General features: G+C 45.0%; 1 protein-coding gene and 1 pseudogene across 1 annotated transcript; both read left to right on the forward strand.

Moving 5' to 3' along the window:
* The first annotated feature begins 6524 nt into the window (after nt 1-6524).
* On the forward strand, nt 6525-8392 carry LOC147981435 (uncharacterized). The gene is made up of 2 exons (XM_087513956.1): nt 6525-7476; nt 7541-8392. Exons 1-2 carry the CDS (start codon nt 7102-7104, stop codon nt 8384-8386), a joined length of 1221 nt encoding a protein of 406 aa, XP_087370082.1. The 5' UTR covers nt 6525-7101; the 3' UTR covers nt 8387-8392.
* A 2862-nt stretch (nt 8393-11254) lies between these two features.
* Nucleotides 11255-13304, forward strand: LOC147981436 (uncharacterized; annotated as a pseudogene).
* Nucleotides 13305-17994: the final 4690 nt, after the last annotated feature.

Raw genomic sequence — 17994 nt, forward strand, 5'->3', positions numbered from 1 at the left:
AAGATGCATAAAAGGATAAACATCACATGCAATCAATATAAGTGATATGATATGGCCATCATCATCTTGTGCTTGTGATCTCCATCTCCGAAGCACCGTCGTGATCACCATCGTCACCGGCGTGACACCTTGATCTCCATCGTAGCATCGTTGTCGTCTCGCCAAGCTTATGCTTCCACGACTATCACTACCGCTTAGTAATAAAGTAAAGCATTACATCGCGATTTCATTGCATACAATAAAACGACAACCATAAGGCTCCTGCCAGTTGCCGATAACTCGGTTACAAAACATGATCATCTCATACAATAAAATTCAGCATCATGTCTTGACCATATCACATCACAACATGCCCTGCAAAAACAAGTTAGACGTCCTCTACTTTGTTGTTGCAAGTTTTACGTGGCTGCTACGGGCTTAAGCAAGAACCAATCTCACCTACGCATCAAAACCACAACGATAGTTTGTCAAATAGACCCCGTTTTAACATTCGCAAGGACCGGGCGTAGCCATACTTGGTTCAACTAAAGTTGGAGAGGCAGTCGCCCACAAGCCACCTATGTGCAAAGCACGTCGGGGGAACCGGTCTTGCGTAAGCGTACGCATAATGTTGGTCCGGGTCGTCTCGTCCAACAATGCCGCCGAACCAAAGTATGACATGCTGGTAGGCAGTATGACTTATATCGCCCACAACTCACTTGTGTTCTACTCGTGCATATAACATCAACATAAATAACCTAGGCTCTGATACCACTGTTGGGTTTCGTAGTAATTTTAAAAATTTTCCTATGCACACGCAAGATCATGTGATGCATAGCAACGAGAGGGGAGAGTGTTGTCTACGTACCCAACGCAGACCGACTGCGGAAGCGCTGACACAACATAGAGGAAGTAGTCGTACGTCTTCACGATTCAACCGATCAAGCACCGAAACTACGGCACCTCCGAGTTCGAGCACACGTTCAGCTCGATGACGATCCCCGGACTCCGATCCAGCAAAGTGTCGGGGAAGAGTTCCGTCAGCACGATGGCGTGGTGACGATCTTGATGCACTACAGCAGCAAGGCTTCGCCTAAACTCCGCTACAGTATTATCGAGGAATATGGTGGCAGGGGGCACCGCACACGGCTAAGGAATAGATCACGTGGATCAACTTGTGTGTTCTAGGGTGCCTCTGCCTCAGTATATAAAGGACTAGAGGGGGGAGGCTGGCCGGCCAAGGTGTGGCGCGCCAGGAGAGTCCTACTCCCTCTGGGAGTAGGATTCCCCCCCCCCAATCCTAGTTGGAATAGGATTCGCGGAGGGGGAAAAGAGAGAGAGGGGGCCGGCCACCTCTCCTAGTCCTAATAGGACTAGGGGAAGGGGGAGGCGCACAGCCCATGTAGGGCTGCCTCTTCTCTTTTCCACTAAGGCCCATCATGGCCCATTTAGCTCCCGGGTGGGTCCGGTAACCTTCCCGGTACTCCGGTAAAATCCCGATTTCACCCGGAACACTTCCGATATCCAAACATAGGCTTCCAATATATCAATCTTTATGTCTCGACCATTTCGAGACTCCTCGTCATGTCCGTGATCACATCCGGGACTCCGAACAACCTTTGGTACATCAAAATGCATAAACTCATAATATAACTGTCATCGTAACCTTAAGCGTGCGGACCCTACGGGTTCGAGAATAATGTATACATGACCGAGACACGTCTTCGGTCAATAACCAATAGCGGGACCTGGATGCCCATATTTGCTCCTACATATTCTACGAAGATCTTTATCGGTCAGACCGCATAACAACATACGTTGTTCCCTTTGTCATCGGTATGTTACTTGCCCGAGATTCGATCGTCGGTATTCCAGTACCTAGTTCAATCTCGTTACCGGCAAGTCTCTTTACTCGTTCTGTAATACATCATCCCGCAACTAACTCATTTAGTTGCAATGCTTGCAAGGCTTAAGTGATGTGCATTACCGAGAGGGCCCAGAGATACCTCTCCGACAATCGGAGTGACAAAACCTAATCTCGAAATACGCCAACCCAACATCTACCTTTGGAGACACCTGTAATGCTCCTTTATAATCACCCAGTTACGTTGTGACGTTTGGTAGCACCCAAAGTGTTCCTCCGTCAAACGGGAGTTGCATAATCTCATAGTTATAGGAACATGTATAAGTCATGAAGAAAGCAATAGCAACACACTAAACGATCGGGTGCTAAGCTAATGGAATGGGTCATGTCAATCAGATCATTCAACTAATGATGTGACCTCGTTAATCAAATAACAACTCATTGTTCATGGTTAGGAAACATAACCATCTTTGATTAATGAGCTAGTCAAGTAGAGGCATACTAGTGACACTTTGTTTGTCTATGTATTCACACATGTATTATGTTTCCGATTAATACAATTCTAGCATGAATAATAAACATTTATCATGATTATAAGGAAATAAATAATAACTTTATTATTGCCTCTAGGGCATATTTCCTTCAATCACCCTTACTAAAAAAAGTTGGTAAACCAACGATGTGATTCAATGTCACAGGTATGATCTATTTCATATTTGATTATTCTTAAGTGCAGCCTTGGTTATAAACCTGGGTTATATCATATATGTTGGGCGTTATGACCCGTCCGGCGGTAAACCGCCAGGACACTTTAAACTTGTTGTATGCAGAAACAGGTTGAATAAAGCATAATTACAAATCACCGGTGTTTATTGAACCGGCCTGGCTTTGGACTATAAGTCGCCAGTATATATTTGGATTGCGCCATTGGAATTATGCGCTTATAAATCATTGGGTATATTATTCAAATAGCCAACATGGTTGGATTTTTATTATGGTTATCAATAACCAGTATTATGATTAAGGTTTTCAAAGTCGCTTTAGCGTAATGGCTATCATATTATCAATAGATATGATTTATTTTACAATTGAAGGAATAGTCCTGAGTCACTGCAGGCTTACAACCCGGCACTTGGGGGCTACATTATTCAAATCGAGATTACATGCAAGTCTCATGTCGCTGCAAGCATGCATCATGACACTTGGGGGCTAATGCAAAGTCATTTTTACTAGTCTTATTGAAGACCCGACTCATCATATTATAATGAGCCGGCCCTTCGGGGCTACCAATTGCTTCTGTCAACAATTCAATGTACACAAGTTTTCGTCCATAATATTGAAGGATCCATTGCTCAGTTGGTAAAGCACAAAGCTTTTAACCTTGTGGACGTGGGTTCAAGCCCTACGATGGAAGCTACATTATAAGATGTTATTTTCATTGAAGTATATATCAAGTCCTGGTTCAGTATTATCTTACTAAGCCGGCCCTTGGGGGCTACACATCACTGCTAAAATCTACATAATTATATTTACAAAGTTCCTGCTCATTATTGCATAATGACCCGGCCCTTGGGGGTTACACTGATTGAAGTTTTTATAAGCAATTACAAGTCCCAGGTTGCTGCAAGCATGACAACCCGGCACTTGGGGGCTACATATATGGAGTATTCAGTTTATATAATTGAGATGAACAAACCGGATTTCTTGAAGGTTGAAACACTTATTGGAGCAAGTCTTAAGTTATCACTATGTTCTCCTCTTAAGACTTGGGGGCTACATGTATTATGCATATAAAGGAGGAACATCTTCACTTTATCAGTTTTGAGCAAATCAGGAAGATCAATTACATGACCCGGTGTCGACAACAATTATGACCCGGTGCCATCAATATTTATAAACCGGCCATTTTGGTAATATTAAACCGGTAAGTTTTACATCTTCAAACCGGCTGAATATCAGATAAGTACTTCAAGACCCATATTTCTTAAACCGGCGATTTGGAAGCCGACTCAAGTGGATTATTCTTCACAATATTTCTCTGTGAGAAACCAATGTCAACAAATTGAGTATGAAGCTGGCTTGTTAACCCGGATTTTCTAGAAGGAGGAAATGACAAGGACTTGAGGATCATCAGATGTCGGTTTACAAGAATTCTTAACCCGGAGCAAAACTTTCTTCTTGTGTTTATTTTTGCAGTATAAGTTTACCATGGATAAATCCAAGCTAAACTTGGGGGCTACTGTCGGGGATATACCCCGTGGCGTAACCGGCCGGAAGTATAACCCGGACGGACTAGGCGTTTCATTGGTAAACTGCCAGAGGATTGGCGACTTACGTGTCTGGCGGTTCACTGGTATGACGATTCACGAGCCTGAAGACTCATTGGTGACCCGGCGCGTGTTCCAGATGGATGACAAGGCCCAAGGCCCAGCAGGCCGGTTTATGTTAATGGTGGGCCGGTTTAAGAGGAAAGGCATGAGGAACATTTATCTTACAAGGGGTTAAGACCTGGACTTGTATCCGGTTTGTATTAGAGATAGACTAGTCCTAATCCTAATAGGACTCTACATGTAACCCGCCCCTCTAACATATATAAGTAGGGGCAGGGCTCCCCAAAAGGGACAAGATTCACAAGTTTCACAAGTTGGACAAGTTAGGTTTAGACAATAGCTCTCGAGTTAGAGCACTCTTGTAACTGTGATCATCATCATCAATATCAATGAAGCAGGATGTAGGCTTTTACCTCCACCGTGAGGGGCCGAACCTGGGTAAAACATCGCGTCTCTCGTCCCGCTCAACCCCTCTCAAGCTACCACATAGATGCGTTGGCCTCGCGACTAAGTCCTGACACTAAGGACATCTGCCGTGACAATTCCACGACAGCCACCGTATTCTCCTCACGCCCTCACACAATGCGAGATGCCGTGATCCACTATTGGTGCCCTTGAAGGCGGCGACCGGACCTTTACAAACAAGGTTGGGGCAATCTCCACAACTTAATCGGAGGCTCCCAACAATACCACGAAGCTTCACCACAATGGACTATGGCTCCGTGGTGACCTCAACCGTCTAGGGTGCTCAAACACCCAAGAGTAATAAGATCCGCTAGGGATGAGTGGGGGAATCGAAAATCCCTGAAAGTGTAGATCGGGGCCTTCTCAACCACTCCCGAGCAAATCAACAAGTTTGATTGGCTAGAGAGGTAGATCAGGCGAAAATGAAGCTTGGAGCATTAATGGAGCTTGAGAGGGAAGAGGTAAGTCAACAGGGAAGAAGGGGACCCCCTTTTATAGTGGGGCAACAATCCAACCGTTGCCCCACCAACCAGCCCCGCAGAGGGCGGTAGTACCGCTAGGGGGCGGTACTACCGCTGAGCCAGCGGTACTGCCGCTCCAGCTAGCGGTACTGCCGCGCAGAGGAGAGCAGCAGGGACCTAGACCCAGAGCGGTACTACCGCGGAGGTAAGGGCGGTACTACCGCCTCTACTGCCGCAACTAGTGCCGCAAAACCCGACACAAGAAAAAGAGCCCTCGAGTTGAGGCGGTAGGAGCCAGACAGGCCAACGGTAGTACAGCTGCGGAGTCACCGGCGGTACTACCGCTGTGGAGCGGTACTGCCGCTTGTGACCCCTCAGCGGTACTACCGCTGGGTAGCACAATACTACCGCTGGGACCCAGACAAGAGAGAGAAGATCTCTCCATCGAGGCTGAGGTCGAGGCGGTAGTGCCAGGCAGGCCAGCGGTAGTACTGCTGCGGAGTCACCGGCGGTACTACCGCTGTAGAGCGGTACTGCCGCTTGTGACCCCTCAGCGGTACTATCGCTGAGTTGCACGATACTACCGCTGGGACCCAGACAAGACACAAGATAGAAGAGATCTCTCCAACGAAGCGGAAGAGCTCTGTGGGTGAGATGCGGATGTGTACGTGTTGATTCCACCCAATCAATACTCCAGCGGACCCCCTCTTGATAGTACGGTGCCCTCTACGCAACTAGTCCACCGAAAGAGAAACGGAAGAGCTACACCGTCTTGAATGACACTCCGAGGGGAAGAAATCATCTCGTGCCAAGGATGTATGTCTGAAATACTCAAAACACACGATTAGTCTGCAAACATGTTGTCATCAATCACCAAAACCATATCGAGAGAGATATGCCTCAACACCAGGCCTGGACTGCCCTCCCGCGTCCTGGCAGAACCATCTGTCACACCAGCTAGGAAGATACGACGTCGGGCACAACTTTGCCAGTTTCCCGGGTTAAACGAACACTTCTTTTATTTTCAAATGATAAGTGACACACGTGTGGCATGAAGTAACACCGTCCTGCTGTTTTTACAACTAAAATTGCCATAAAAAAACTGAAAAAAACTAAAACTTGCCATCCAAATAGAAAGTTGTCATGCTTCACAACTAAAGTTGCCATCTCCGAATGACTAAAATTTTCATAAAAAAGTCAGGATGAAATTGCTTTTTATTAGGGTCCTTTTTATTTTATTTCCACGTAGTCCGGGTTCGCAGGGCCAGGGCGTGTCCCACCGTGCCCACCATACCACGCACCCGTATCCGTGCCGCACTCGTATCCAAACTTTCCTAACCCAGAAAAGGAGAGCGTGTGGAATCGGTCCGTCCGCACGTGACGGTTCGTGTAGTCTCCAGCGACTTCGTGTGTTTTCCCACAGCAAACTCTGTCGGCAGCCATTGCCGCCCCAATCCGCCCCCTTTCCAATCTCCAGCAAATCCATTCCAATCCATCCCAATCCGCTCCACCTTTTCTTCAATTTCCTGTAAATCTGGTTCTCTGTTTCTAAATCCAACTGAAGCTGCCTGACCAACCACGCCCCTCATTGTTTAGAGAGCTCCAATCCCAGGTCCGGCGGCAATTTGAGTTCCAGTGCGTGTAATCTTCAAATCCGGAGAGAGCCCAACACCAATCTAATCCTAGCGACTTTGTGTGGAGGCGGCTGGGCTGGTAGTCCCTGGTGGTGGGTGGCGCAGCTCGGAGTCCTACCAGGTGAGACGGCCATGGGGGACAGGAAGGTCCCAGCTTTGGAGGGAGTGGAATGTAAGCTAGAAAAGTTGAAGCTCTCGGATGCAGAGAAGAAAGGCATTAAGATTGGAAAGAAGCAGGCTTGTTCTCCTACCATGGGCAAGCTACAAGCAGTGGGTAAGCTCTTCTCAGAAAGACCGGCAAAATCTGAATATTTGGGGAGAACTTTAGCAGGGGTTGGTGTCCTTTCTCAAGGGTAGAATGCAAGGATATGGGAAGGAATCGGTTTCTTTTCACATTCCATGAAGAAGCAAGCAAGAAGAAGGCACTAGAAAATGGCCCATGGATGTTCAACAAAAACTTGCTAGTGATGGAAGATTTTGTACCCAGTAATACTATTGATGAGTATGATTTTAAGATGATCCCCATCTGGGTCGGAGCTTATGGTATCCCTATGGGAATGATGAGCATGGAAACAGGAGATCTGCTGGGAGAGCAAATAGGAGAAGTGTTGGATGTTGATCTAGATGATGACGGAAACGCAATGGGGGAATTCATGCGAATTAAAGTTAGAATGGATATAACAAGTCCAATAATGAGGTTCGTCACACTGGAACTGGAAGAGGATGAAGAGGATCAGAGGCATGTTCATGAAGAGATGATGGGAGATGATGAAGAGGATAAGGAGGGAAAGAAAAGGAAAAAAAGAGAAAATTGTCTCCTTTAAATATGAACATCTACCAGATTTCTGCTACAGTTGTGGCATAATTGGCCACATTGAGAAGGCATGTCCAACTAAAACCAGAAGAGAGGGTGCTAGGCAATTTGGACCCTGGTTACATGCAACAATTTTAAGAGGAAGCTCAAGCGAAGAGAGGAGCAGAAGCTCAAGTGAACGAGGTGAATTCTGGGTAACAAACAGCGCAGGCAGCAAAGGAAGTAAGCAGGGGAGTGATGGTCCATCTTGGAGGAAAAATGAGTCGATAGGCAGGGATGGAGAGAGAACAACAAGAGGGGAGGAGAAAGAAGTTATGAGCCCACTGAAGGCAATCCAAAATGTCCAGTCTGGGTCCCTTGAGGGCAAGAAACTGTTCTCTGATGATAAAACACATTTTGTGGACGAACCAAATAAAGGCTTAGAAGATGGCTTGTGTACTAACAGCGCAAGTGGAGTGGTCTCCCAAAGGATGCAAAAGGAAATTATTGATATAGATTTTAATCTAGCACCAAAGGAGAATGCAGCGGTAGGAAAGAATAAGTCTCAGCCAAAGGAGGGTGTACAAAATAAGTACGAAAATAATGAGGTGAAAAGGGCAGTAAATAGCACTTTCAAGCGTATTGAAAGAGCAAAGAACAAGCAGCTGCAGAAGCAAGGGGTTGAGACCGAACCAAAGAAGAGAAATGCTGATCTGATGGACATAGACCTAGAAAGTAAGATGCTAAAGAAGATCAGAAGGGATCCTGTTTGTGAAGCTGGGGGAGGGGAGAAGGAAGAAAATACAAACTCTGAATTTGTGAACGCTGGGCTGCAGGGACAGCCCGGCGAAGCAAAATAAGGATCACCGTTTGGAACTGCCGGGGTTTGGGGAATGGCCCGGCAGTTCGGGGGCTTCTGGACCTCCAGAAGCGGGTGGACCCCGATATTCTTTTCTTATCCGAGATAAAATTGGATGGGAGAAGGATGCAACGGATAAAATACCTATTGGGAATGCCAAGTATGGTGGTAAGGGATTGTGAAGGAAAGAGCGATGGGCTTGCTTTAATGTGGAAGAGACATGTGAAAGTTGAATTGCACAATTACTCGAGATATCATATTGATGTGAAGATAGTGGAACAAGATGGTTTTAAATGGAGATTCACGGGCATATATGGTGAGCCTGCGACGGAAAAAAGGGATAAAACATGGAAGCTTTTGAGGACTCTAGACCAACAAATAAAATTTCCATGGCTTTGTGCCGGTGATTTCAATGAAATCTTATATAGCCATGAAAAGAAAGGTGGCCCATCTCGGGCTACTAAACAAATGGAGCAGTTTAGGATGGCTTTGGCAGATTGTGGTCTGCGTGATCTGGGATACATGGGAGACAAGTACACTTGGAGAAATCATAGCCATGAAGCAAGTAAATACATAAAAGAGAGACTTGATAGAGCTGTGGGGTCTCAGAATTGGTGTACTAGATTTCCATCATACAAGGTAATAATAGGGGATCCGAGGCACTCAGACCACCGACCAGTGACTGTCTATGTACAAGGAACGGACAGAGCCATGCGACACCAAGGAAATGGTCAGTCTGGTTTCAGATTCGAGGCGAAGTGGCTACAGGAAGAAGGTTGCGAGGAGGTCATAAGCAATGCATGGTATACTGCACACTTGAGGGGCGAAAATAGCCTATCACAAAAACTTAGAAGAGTGGCAGGAGGCCTAAAGAGCTGGGATACTAACATCCTAGGTGATTTGGAGAAGAGGATAAAGGCGATTAAAGTCGAGTTGGAGCAGACGAGAAGGGCACCAATAAACCAGGGCACAATAGACCGAGAACACATTCTGCGGGAAAAACTAGAGAGATTAGAACAGCAGCAAGACATGTTTTGGAGGCAGAGAGCACATGTTAAATGTCTCCAAGATGGTGACAAAAACACTGCCTTTTTTCATGCTTGTGCCTCGGAGAGAAAAAAGAAAAATACAATCAGGAGGTTAAGGAGAGATGATGGAGTGTGGGTAGAGGGTGCAGAGCAGTTAAAAGAGCTTGTTGCTAGCTATTTCTGTAACCTGTTCACCTCAGTGGCAGGACCAGACAACAATCAAATCCTGAGGACAGTTTCACCTAGGGTAAATGCACAAATGAACGAAAGGCTTACTGCTGTATACACGAAGGAAGAAGTTAAAGAGGCCTTGTTCAATATCGGAGATATTAAGGCACCCGGGCCTGATGGCATGTCTGCTGTTTTCTACAAAATATTCTGGCACCTAGTTGGCGATAAAGTTACTGAAGAGGTTCTAAATGTCCTTGAAGGAGGCCAAATGCCTGAAGGATGGAATGACACCATGGTCGTGTTAATTCCGAAAAATGCAAATCCAGAAAGCCTAAAGGATTTAAGACCCATCAGCCTCTGCAACGTCATCTACAAGGTGATCTCCAAAGTAATTGCTAATAGACTGAAATGTATTTTGCCTCATATCATTTCACCCAATCAAAGTGCATTTGTACCAGGTCGTATTATTTCAGATAATATTCTCCTGGCCTATGAACTAACACATTTTTTACAGAGGAAGAGAAGCGGTAGGAAGGGGTATGCAGCAATAAAACTTGACATGAGTAAAGCATACGACCGGGTTGAATGGAATTTTCTAAAGGAAATGATGCTAAAGTTGGGATTTAAAGGAGAATGGGTCAACTTGGTGATGAAGTGCGTGACGACAGTTAAATATCAAGTGAAGGTAAACAGAGATGCAACTAAGATAATCATTCCCCAACGAGGCCTACGCCAAGGCGACCCACTTTCACCGTATTTATTTCTACTATGTGCGGAGGGTTTCTCCGCCCTGTTATATGATGCTGAAAGAAAATGGAATTTGAAAGGGATCAAACTATGCAGAGAAGCACCAAGTGTAAGTCACTTACTCTTTGCAGATGACTCACTGTTGCTCCTAGAGGCAAATGAAGAAAATGCCCGGACTATTAATGATATTCTAGAGAAGTATGAGGTTTGCTCCGGACAAGTAATAAACAAGGACAAGTCAGCCATCCTCTTCAGCAAGAACACTAAGCAAATGCACAAAAGAGAGATGATGGGGGCATTGGGCATTACAACAGAAGGCTTGAAAGGGAGATACCTTGGACTACCAGCTTATATTGGGAAGGCGAAATCTAAAGCTTTCCAGTATATAAAGGAAAAAGTGTGGAATAAGATACAAGGCTGGAAGGAGAGGTTACTATCCAAAGCAGGAAAGGAAATTCTAATCAAGGCAGCAGCTCAAGCGATCCCAATATACACTATGGCCTGCTTTGACCTAACAAAAAGTTTGTGTGATGAACTTAGTTCCATGATAAGTAAGTTCTGGTGGAGCTAGGTGGACAAAGTAAACAAAATCCACTGGACTAGCTGGGAGAAGCTCTCAAAACCAAAGAGAGTGGGTGGATTAGGATTCAGGGACCTCCATGCTTTCAATATGGCCATGCTTGCTAAACAAGCATGGCGACTGCTTCAGAATCCGTCCTCACTATGCGCCAAAGTACTACAGGCCAAATATCATCCAGGGAACAGCATAATCGAAGCGACTCCAAAAAAGGGAATTTCGTATTCATGGCGTAGTATTTTGAAAGGCGTGCAACTGCTGAAAAGAGGTATAATTTGGAGAGCCGGAAATGGGCAAAACATCAAAATCTGGACGGATCCCTGGCTCCCAAGAGGAACTACAAGAAGGGTCACCTCATTTTGTGGGAGACAAGTGATTTCGAAGGTTGCGGATCTTATAGACCCACAAATAAATAGTTGGGATGCTAACCTTGTGCACCAAACTTTCAATGCAGAGGATTCAAAGATAATCCTGCAGATCCCCATTCATGATCATTTTGATGACTCCATTGCATGGCACTTTGACAAGAAGGGAATCTTCTCGGTGAAATCAGCCTATAAGGTTGCAGTGGACAATGCAGAACGGGAATCAAGCCATGGGCAAACGTCAACTTCAAGAAGTAATGGAGAGGCGACTGATTTCGAATGGAAGAAAATATGGGCTTTACCTCTCCCAAATAAGGTCCTCCACTTCATTTGGCGTATGGCAACATATAGTCTACCACTGCGAATGAAGTTGAAAAACAGGGGAATGGATATTGACACTAGGTGCCCAGTGTGCTTCAGATATGATGAGGATGGTTGTCATTGTTTCCTCAAATGCAAAAAGGTGAAACAATTGTGGCACGCATCACAGATGGAAGATATTAGAAGCAAGTTAGTGCTATGCAATGATCCTCTCAGCTTGTTTGAGGAGGTATTTCATCTGTCAGAGGAAGAGAGCATAAAGGTGTGTGTCCTGTTCTGGCTATGGTGGCATGAAAGAAATAAAGCTAACGTGGGCGACATGATGAAAACCATTGATGAAATTGTTGCCTCTATTTATTATCATGTCAATAGTTTCAGGAATCTCAAGATACGAAGGAGTGCCCAGAAACAGACCGCCACGCCAAAATGGTCTCCTCCACCAAGTACATTCCTTAAAATAAATTTTGATGGTGCGTTTCATGAAGCATCAAACTCTGGAGGTTGGGGTTTTACTCTGAGAAATGATGAAGGCACACTTTTGGCTGCAGGAGCAGGAAACCTGGAACTTGTATCCAGTCCACTCCATGCCGAAGCTTTAGCCATGCTATATGCAATCCATGCCACGGCAAGGATGGGAGGTAACCAAGTCATCTTTGAAACTGATTCCATGGTGCTGAAACAGGCGGCAACAAGCGAAGAGTATGATAAATCTACTTTAGGATCTTTGTTCCAGGAGATAAAATTTCAGTTGAATGTTGCTTTTGATGTTGCTAAACTGAATGTATGTCCTAGAATCTGTAACAATGCAGCACACTCTTTAGCAGCGTATGGTCATGGTCTAGGGAGTGGCAGATGTGAGACCTGGTTGGGCCACTTCCCTGAGTTTGTACAAAACTCTGTAACTGGCGACTTAGCCAGATTGTCTTTGTAATGGAAACAAGGGTGTTCCGTTTCACAAAAAAAAGGGAGAGCGTGTCGAAAGTGGGGAACCGAAGTCCCGCACGCCGCACGCCGAATTCGTCGCCGGAATCGATCCAGCAACCAGCCCGCCGACGAAGGGAATCGTCGGGATTAGGCGAGAGGGATCGTCGGAGATGGTGAGCGCCTTCCTCCTCTTCCGCGGGTGCGTGGAGCAGGCGAACGCGGCGGCGGTGGAGAAGCGGGGCCGCTTCCTCCGCCTCGCCGAGCCGGGCATTCACTTCTTCAGTCGCTGCGCCGGCGAGCTCGTCGCCGGGACCCTCTCCACCCGTGTCCAGTCGCTCGAGACCAAGACCAAGGTTCTCTTTCTCCCCCCCTTCGCTTCCCGTCCCTAGGGCACGCATGATTGCTCTGTTCACCCCTGGATTGACGGTACCCTACCCTAGATTGACCTTCTTTATCACTCGCCCATGCCAGATTCACGATTAAACTAACTGCTAGAAGCAGACGCCATTGCTTCTGCCGGGATGCTACTTTTAACTAGTTAATTAATTGTAGAGTCCCAACTCTCTGCAGCGTTGGGAAGAGTTGTTGCTATAGGTCGAAAACTTGAAACAACCCTAGCCAAGCCTAAATTCGCCAAATTAAGAGCTATATGTGCCCAGGACCTTGTGTCCAGTCCGGTATAACAACCCATGCTACTAGTTTCTACTTTAGCCACATAATAATACATGTATCTGTCTGCGCCTTTGCAATCCCCATGTAATCTAGCGAGGGAATTTGTTTTGCCGATTTGGAACCAGTTCTTTTGGCGCAAGATTGTTCTTTGGGAAGTGTTTGGTAGTTAAAATCATTTGTTGAGTTACACTGAGGTTGCAGCACACAGAATTGGTAGTTCAAATCTGCGCTATGCTTTCTGTCCCTCGGCCAAGTCACGATTGCTCTGTTCCCCCTGGATAGATGGTAGGCGCCTAGATTGATCGTCCGTGTCACTTGCCGCCGCCAGATTCATAACTAAGAACTGCTGGAAGAGAAGCAGACGAGATTGCTCTGCTCATGTTTTTTAGCACACTTAATTAATTGTAGTTGCCCAACTCTCTGCAGCACTGGGAAGAGTTGTTGCTATTAAGAACTCTATTAAGCCCATGGCCCGTGTCAAACCGCCAAAGCAAAATTGCCAATTAAGAACTCTATTAAGCCCATGGCCCGTCTCTGCGTAGAAATTGGGTGATGTGAACTGGGACCGATCTTTCGATGATAGAAGATAACTACGATTTTGGGTGGGACTTGACCCTCACGATTCGGCTACCAACCGTACAGGAAGAACCGTACACGACTGATATCCACGGCAATCGCTGAACCAACTCCACGGTGTTATCGACCGAGCCAACGGCGCGATCGACCTATCCACGAAGGATTTTTCCTGCAAGCAAATCGAAGAACATGCAAGAAAATAATAGCCAAGCAATCTCAAAATTGCGAATATGCTAGATGGGATTAATCTCATAAGATGGGGTTCCAATAGGATGTCTTGACGGTCGCACTAGCCGCTACGAGCGAAGACAAATAAAAGTAGCAATAGCTAAACTTTTTTAAACAAAACCTGAGTCTAAACCCTAACCTAGATTGACTATTTATTAAAGGTGGACGTACGGCGAGTCTGTCCGTTGTTCCATAGGATGTTGGGCCGTACGATGACCTGACACTGTACGGCGGCTGTGGTTGCTTCGGTTGGCCCATCCTGGTGCAAGGCTTTGGCCTCATCACGTTACTTCTCTTGTTAATTTAGACAAAACAAAATTGTCTGACTCTTGTGATGTTGGCCCTTTGCTCCTCATGCATGATGGATGGAATGGATGGTTCGGTGATGGAGTCCATGCATGCAAGGACAGTAAAGCGCATGCATGCAAAGAGTGCTGCTCTTCTTTAATTGTTTTTCTGATTCCTTTATTTCTGAATATAAATAAATCAAAATATAAGTGTACTATCTTATTCTCGTAAGTTAAATCATATGTACAAAGAAATGATTCTACCTGGCCATTTATTTGTCTCGCACGCGTAGATGTATATATGATATCTATGTCCACATCATCCCCCCTTCCTTGAAAACAAAGTCGTCCTCGACTTTTATCTACCTGAAACTTATCATACGATAGGGCAAAAATAGGTGCAACAGGTATATACGCTTCCACGGGCAAAGCCATTTTATCCCACAAAGAGTTTGTATATAAATTATGGGGACGCAAATGAACTATTTGAGCATGTGATATGTATAGATCAGATGTTGAGACACTCAACGGAAATTTTTCAGAATTGAAAGCAAGCATATTATGCATTTTACGATCTGTTGATTTAGCTTTCTCATCATTTATTATTTCAGTAGGTGTCATAGGATGCAAGTTAATAGTTTTTCCTTGAAACACGAGAGTATATGAATTTGTTCTACCATGATGGGTAACACTATTATCATATTGCCATGGTCGACCTAACAATAAAGAACAAGCTTGCATAGGTACAACATCACAGTCAACATAATCATGATATGAACCAAGTGTAAAATGTACTCTCACACGACGCGTTACCTTTAACTTACCACAATCGTTGAATCATTGGATGTAATATGGATGGGGGTGTCTTGTAGTAGTGAGGCAAAGCTTCTCTACCATCTCAATACTCGCCAAATTGTTGCAGCTTCCACCATCAATGATCACACGAACAGAATGCCCTTCGACAACAAACTTAGTTTGAAAAAGATTATGACGTTGAGGCATCTCAGTATGCCCCACCTGGGCACTAAGTACTCGCATGGTTACAAGGCTTCGGTATTGATCTGCCATCTCAGCATTAATATGTATCTCCTCTGTGTCATGCTCCTTGGTGTCACCTGCATTATTAGTGGCAAGCATAGCACGTGTATCTTCATCCAAATCACTAGCAGAGGAGTACTCACCATCTTCCCGCACAATGAATGTTCGTTTATTTGGATAGTCCTTCATCAAGTGCCCGCCACCTTTGCATATATGACACTTCATGCCTCTTGTGCGTCCAGACGAGGTGGTGGGTGCTAGAGATATTGCTTTCGAAGCCGCAGAGGATTGTGGAGCTGATTTTAAACTTGTTGGGAATGCACCATTGTTCGAGTTATGTGGTGTTGCCTCGGTAGTGGGTGGGATAGTTGGAGAGTGTGTCCATGATGAGTGACGACCTGCAGAAAAGTTACCTCGTCCCTTGTTGTGTCGTCCCTGTACTTCCCTTTCAGCTTTACAAGCAAAATGAAACAAACGAGTAATAGAATTGTACTCCTTATAGTCCAATATATCCTGAATATCACGATTCAAACCACGTAAAAATCTAGCCATCATAGCATCGTCGGTTTCAACTAATCCACATCGCACTAAGCCAGTTTGCAATTCTTGATAATAATCCTCTACAGAGTTGCTACCTTGTTTTAAACGTTGCAATTCATTTAGTTTATCACGAGCATAATATGAAGGAACATAACGCTGTCGCATAGCTCGTTTTAAAGCATCCCAAGTAGTAGGTATATTATTTGCATTAATACGACAATATTCACTCCACCACATGGAAGCAAAGTTTGTAAATTCACTAGTGGCTGCCCTAACTCTTTGGTTCTCAGGAATATCATGACATGCAAATTTTTGTTCAACAGAAAGTTCCCAGTCAAGATAAACATCTGGATTATATTTACCATTGAAAGCAGGCATAGTAAATTTGATTTTGGCACTAGAGTGTTCATAATCTCTAACATCGTACCTGGGTTGACCTCGTGCCATACCATGACGGTTGAAACGTAGTTGTCGATGAGCACGGTCATTGTGGTGGTTGACCATTTGGTCGTCTTCGGTGTCACCAGAATAATCCTTATAGTTGTCCCCATGTTGCTCGATGCGGGGAGGAATTTGTTGGTGCTGGTTTATGGTGGCGGCATCAGTGGCAGTAGCTGGGTGTTGTGGATGACCCATGGGCACACGCCGAGCTCGCGAAATAGCGCCGCCACCCGTGGAGTTGCGAGGATTAGCATTGTTGTTGATGGGGGGTGCAGTCCGCAACTCGTCAAGACGTGACAAGATGTCCTTTAGCTGTGTGTTTGCAACACCCTGTGCATCCTCTATGGCCTTGAGCCTTTCTTCGGTCGCAATCTGAGCACCCTCAAGTTGGGCAAGACGCTAGCTAGTGACTTTCACATCCGCGGTGAGACCCTCAAGTGTGGGCTGATCCTGTGCCATTGTTAGCGAAAGAGAAAAAAAACAATGTATAATCCCTATCAACTAACAGGATGTGGTGGACAAAATTTGCTCACACTCAAACTTAGTATCAAATTCTTACTTGTTCTTACCAATGCAACAGGTGGTGATCGACGCGTTGGTGTTGGCTTCAAACGACCGATGAAGATTGGATGGAGCGATAACCAGGAATCAGTAGTGTCGGGACCTGTACTTATTGGTAGGAAAAAATGTAGCTTGGCAAAGGTTTCTCAACTCATAATATCAGTGGCACAATTTAGCAAAAAGCAATGCAAGTTGAATAATTGCTCAAACTTCTAACTAGTGCTGGCAGTCGACTAGCAAGAGATAAAACAATCTAAGCCCAGATACTGAATCAAATGAGTGGAAGCTGATGAAAATATGAATGCTCTAAATAGCTAGATATAAGTGAGGTATAAATGGCAGTATATGGAAACCTAAAGCAGAAAAAAAAAGTCCAGCGGATATCACGTAGATGAACAAAGTAAATGTTCTGGACAGTAAAAGATATTCCAAAAGATGCTAACTGGCCTTCTCTGTTTTTTTTTACTTTTCCTTCTCTGTTTTTTTCCACTGTTTTTTCTTTTTTTCACTATCTTTTTTTTTCTTACTTTTCTCTTTCTTTTTCCTTTGACCAAGCTGGTTACCAACGTGTATACACACGTATGAAGAGAACAGGAGAAAAGAAAACGTACAAACTCAAGTGCTACCAAAAGCTACAAGATCGTGTACTACTTGAGATCAGATATTGATGGAACGATGTGGCCAGATAACTCCAAACAGTGATCGAGTAGCAGCGCACTATCACAGACACAATGGCGTGGTCTAGCAGACATAGGTGGGCTGGTGTCTGATGTCAAGCGTAGATGCAAGACGGCGTACGCGGCAGACAGGTGCAAGACGCGTACGGCCGGCAAAGAAAGAAAAACTTGTACGTGAGGGAAACGGCGGACGAGAAGGATGCGAACTCAGACTGCACGTAAGAATCGGCAAAACAGTAACAATCTGGTGCAATCTTGTTGTGTTTTTTCTGCTGAGTGGAAGGGATTTCTTTAGGGTGGACAAAAACCAGATCGATCTAGTAGATAATTTTCTCTCGGACTAATCTAGACCAGCACTAGTATTAGATGAATGCAATCAAAAATTCAACTACACAAATACTAGATGCAAAAATTGCTAAAGGCTAAAAAGATAGGTGCAGCGGATGAACTAATCTA

The sequence above is a fragment of the Triticum urartu genome, chromosome 3A (genome assembly GCF_056163025.1).
Source record: "Triticum urartu cultivar PI428250 chromosome 3A, HENAU_Tu73, whole genome shotgun sequence".
NCBI classification, from domain to species: domain Eukaryota; kingdom Viridiplantae; phylum Streptophyta; class Magnoliopsida; order Poales; family Poaceae; genus Triticum; species Triticum urartu.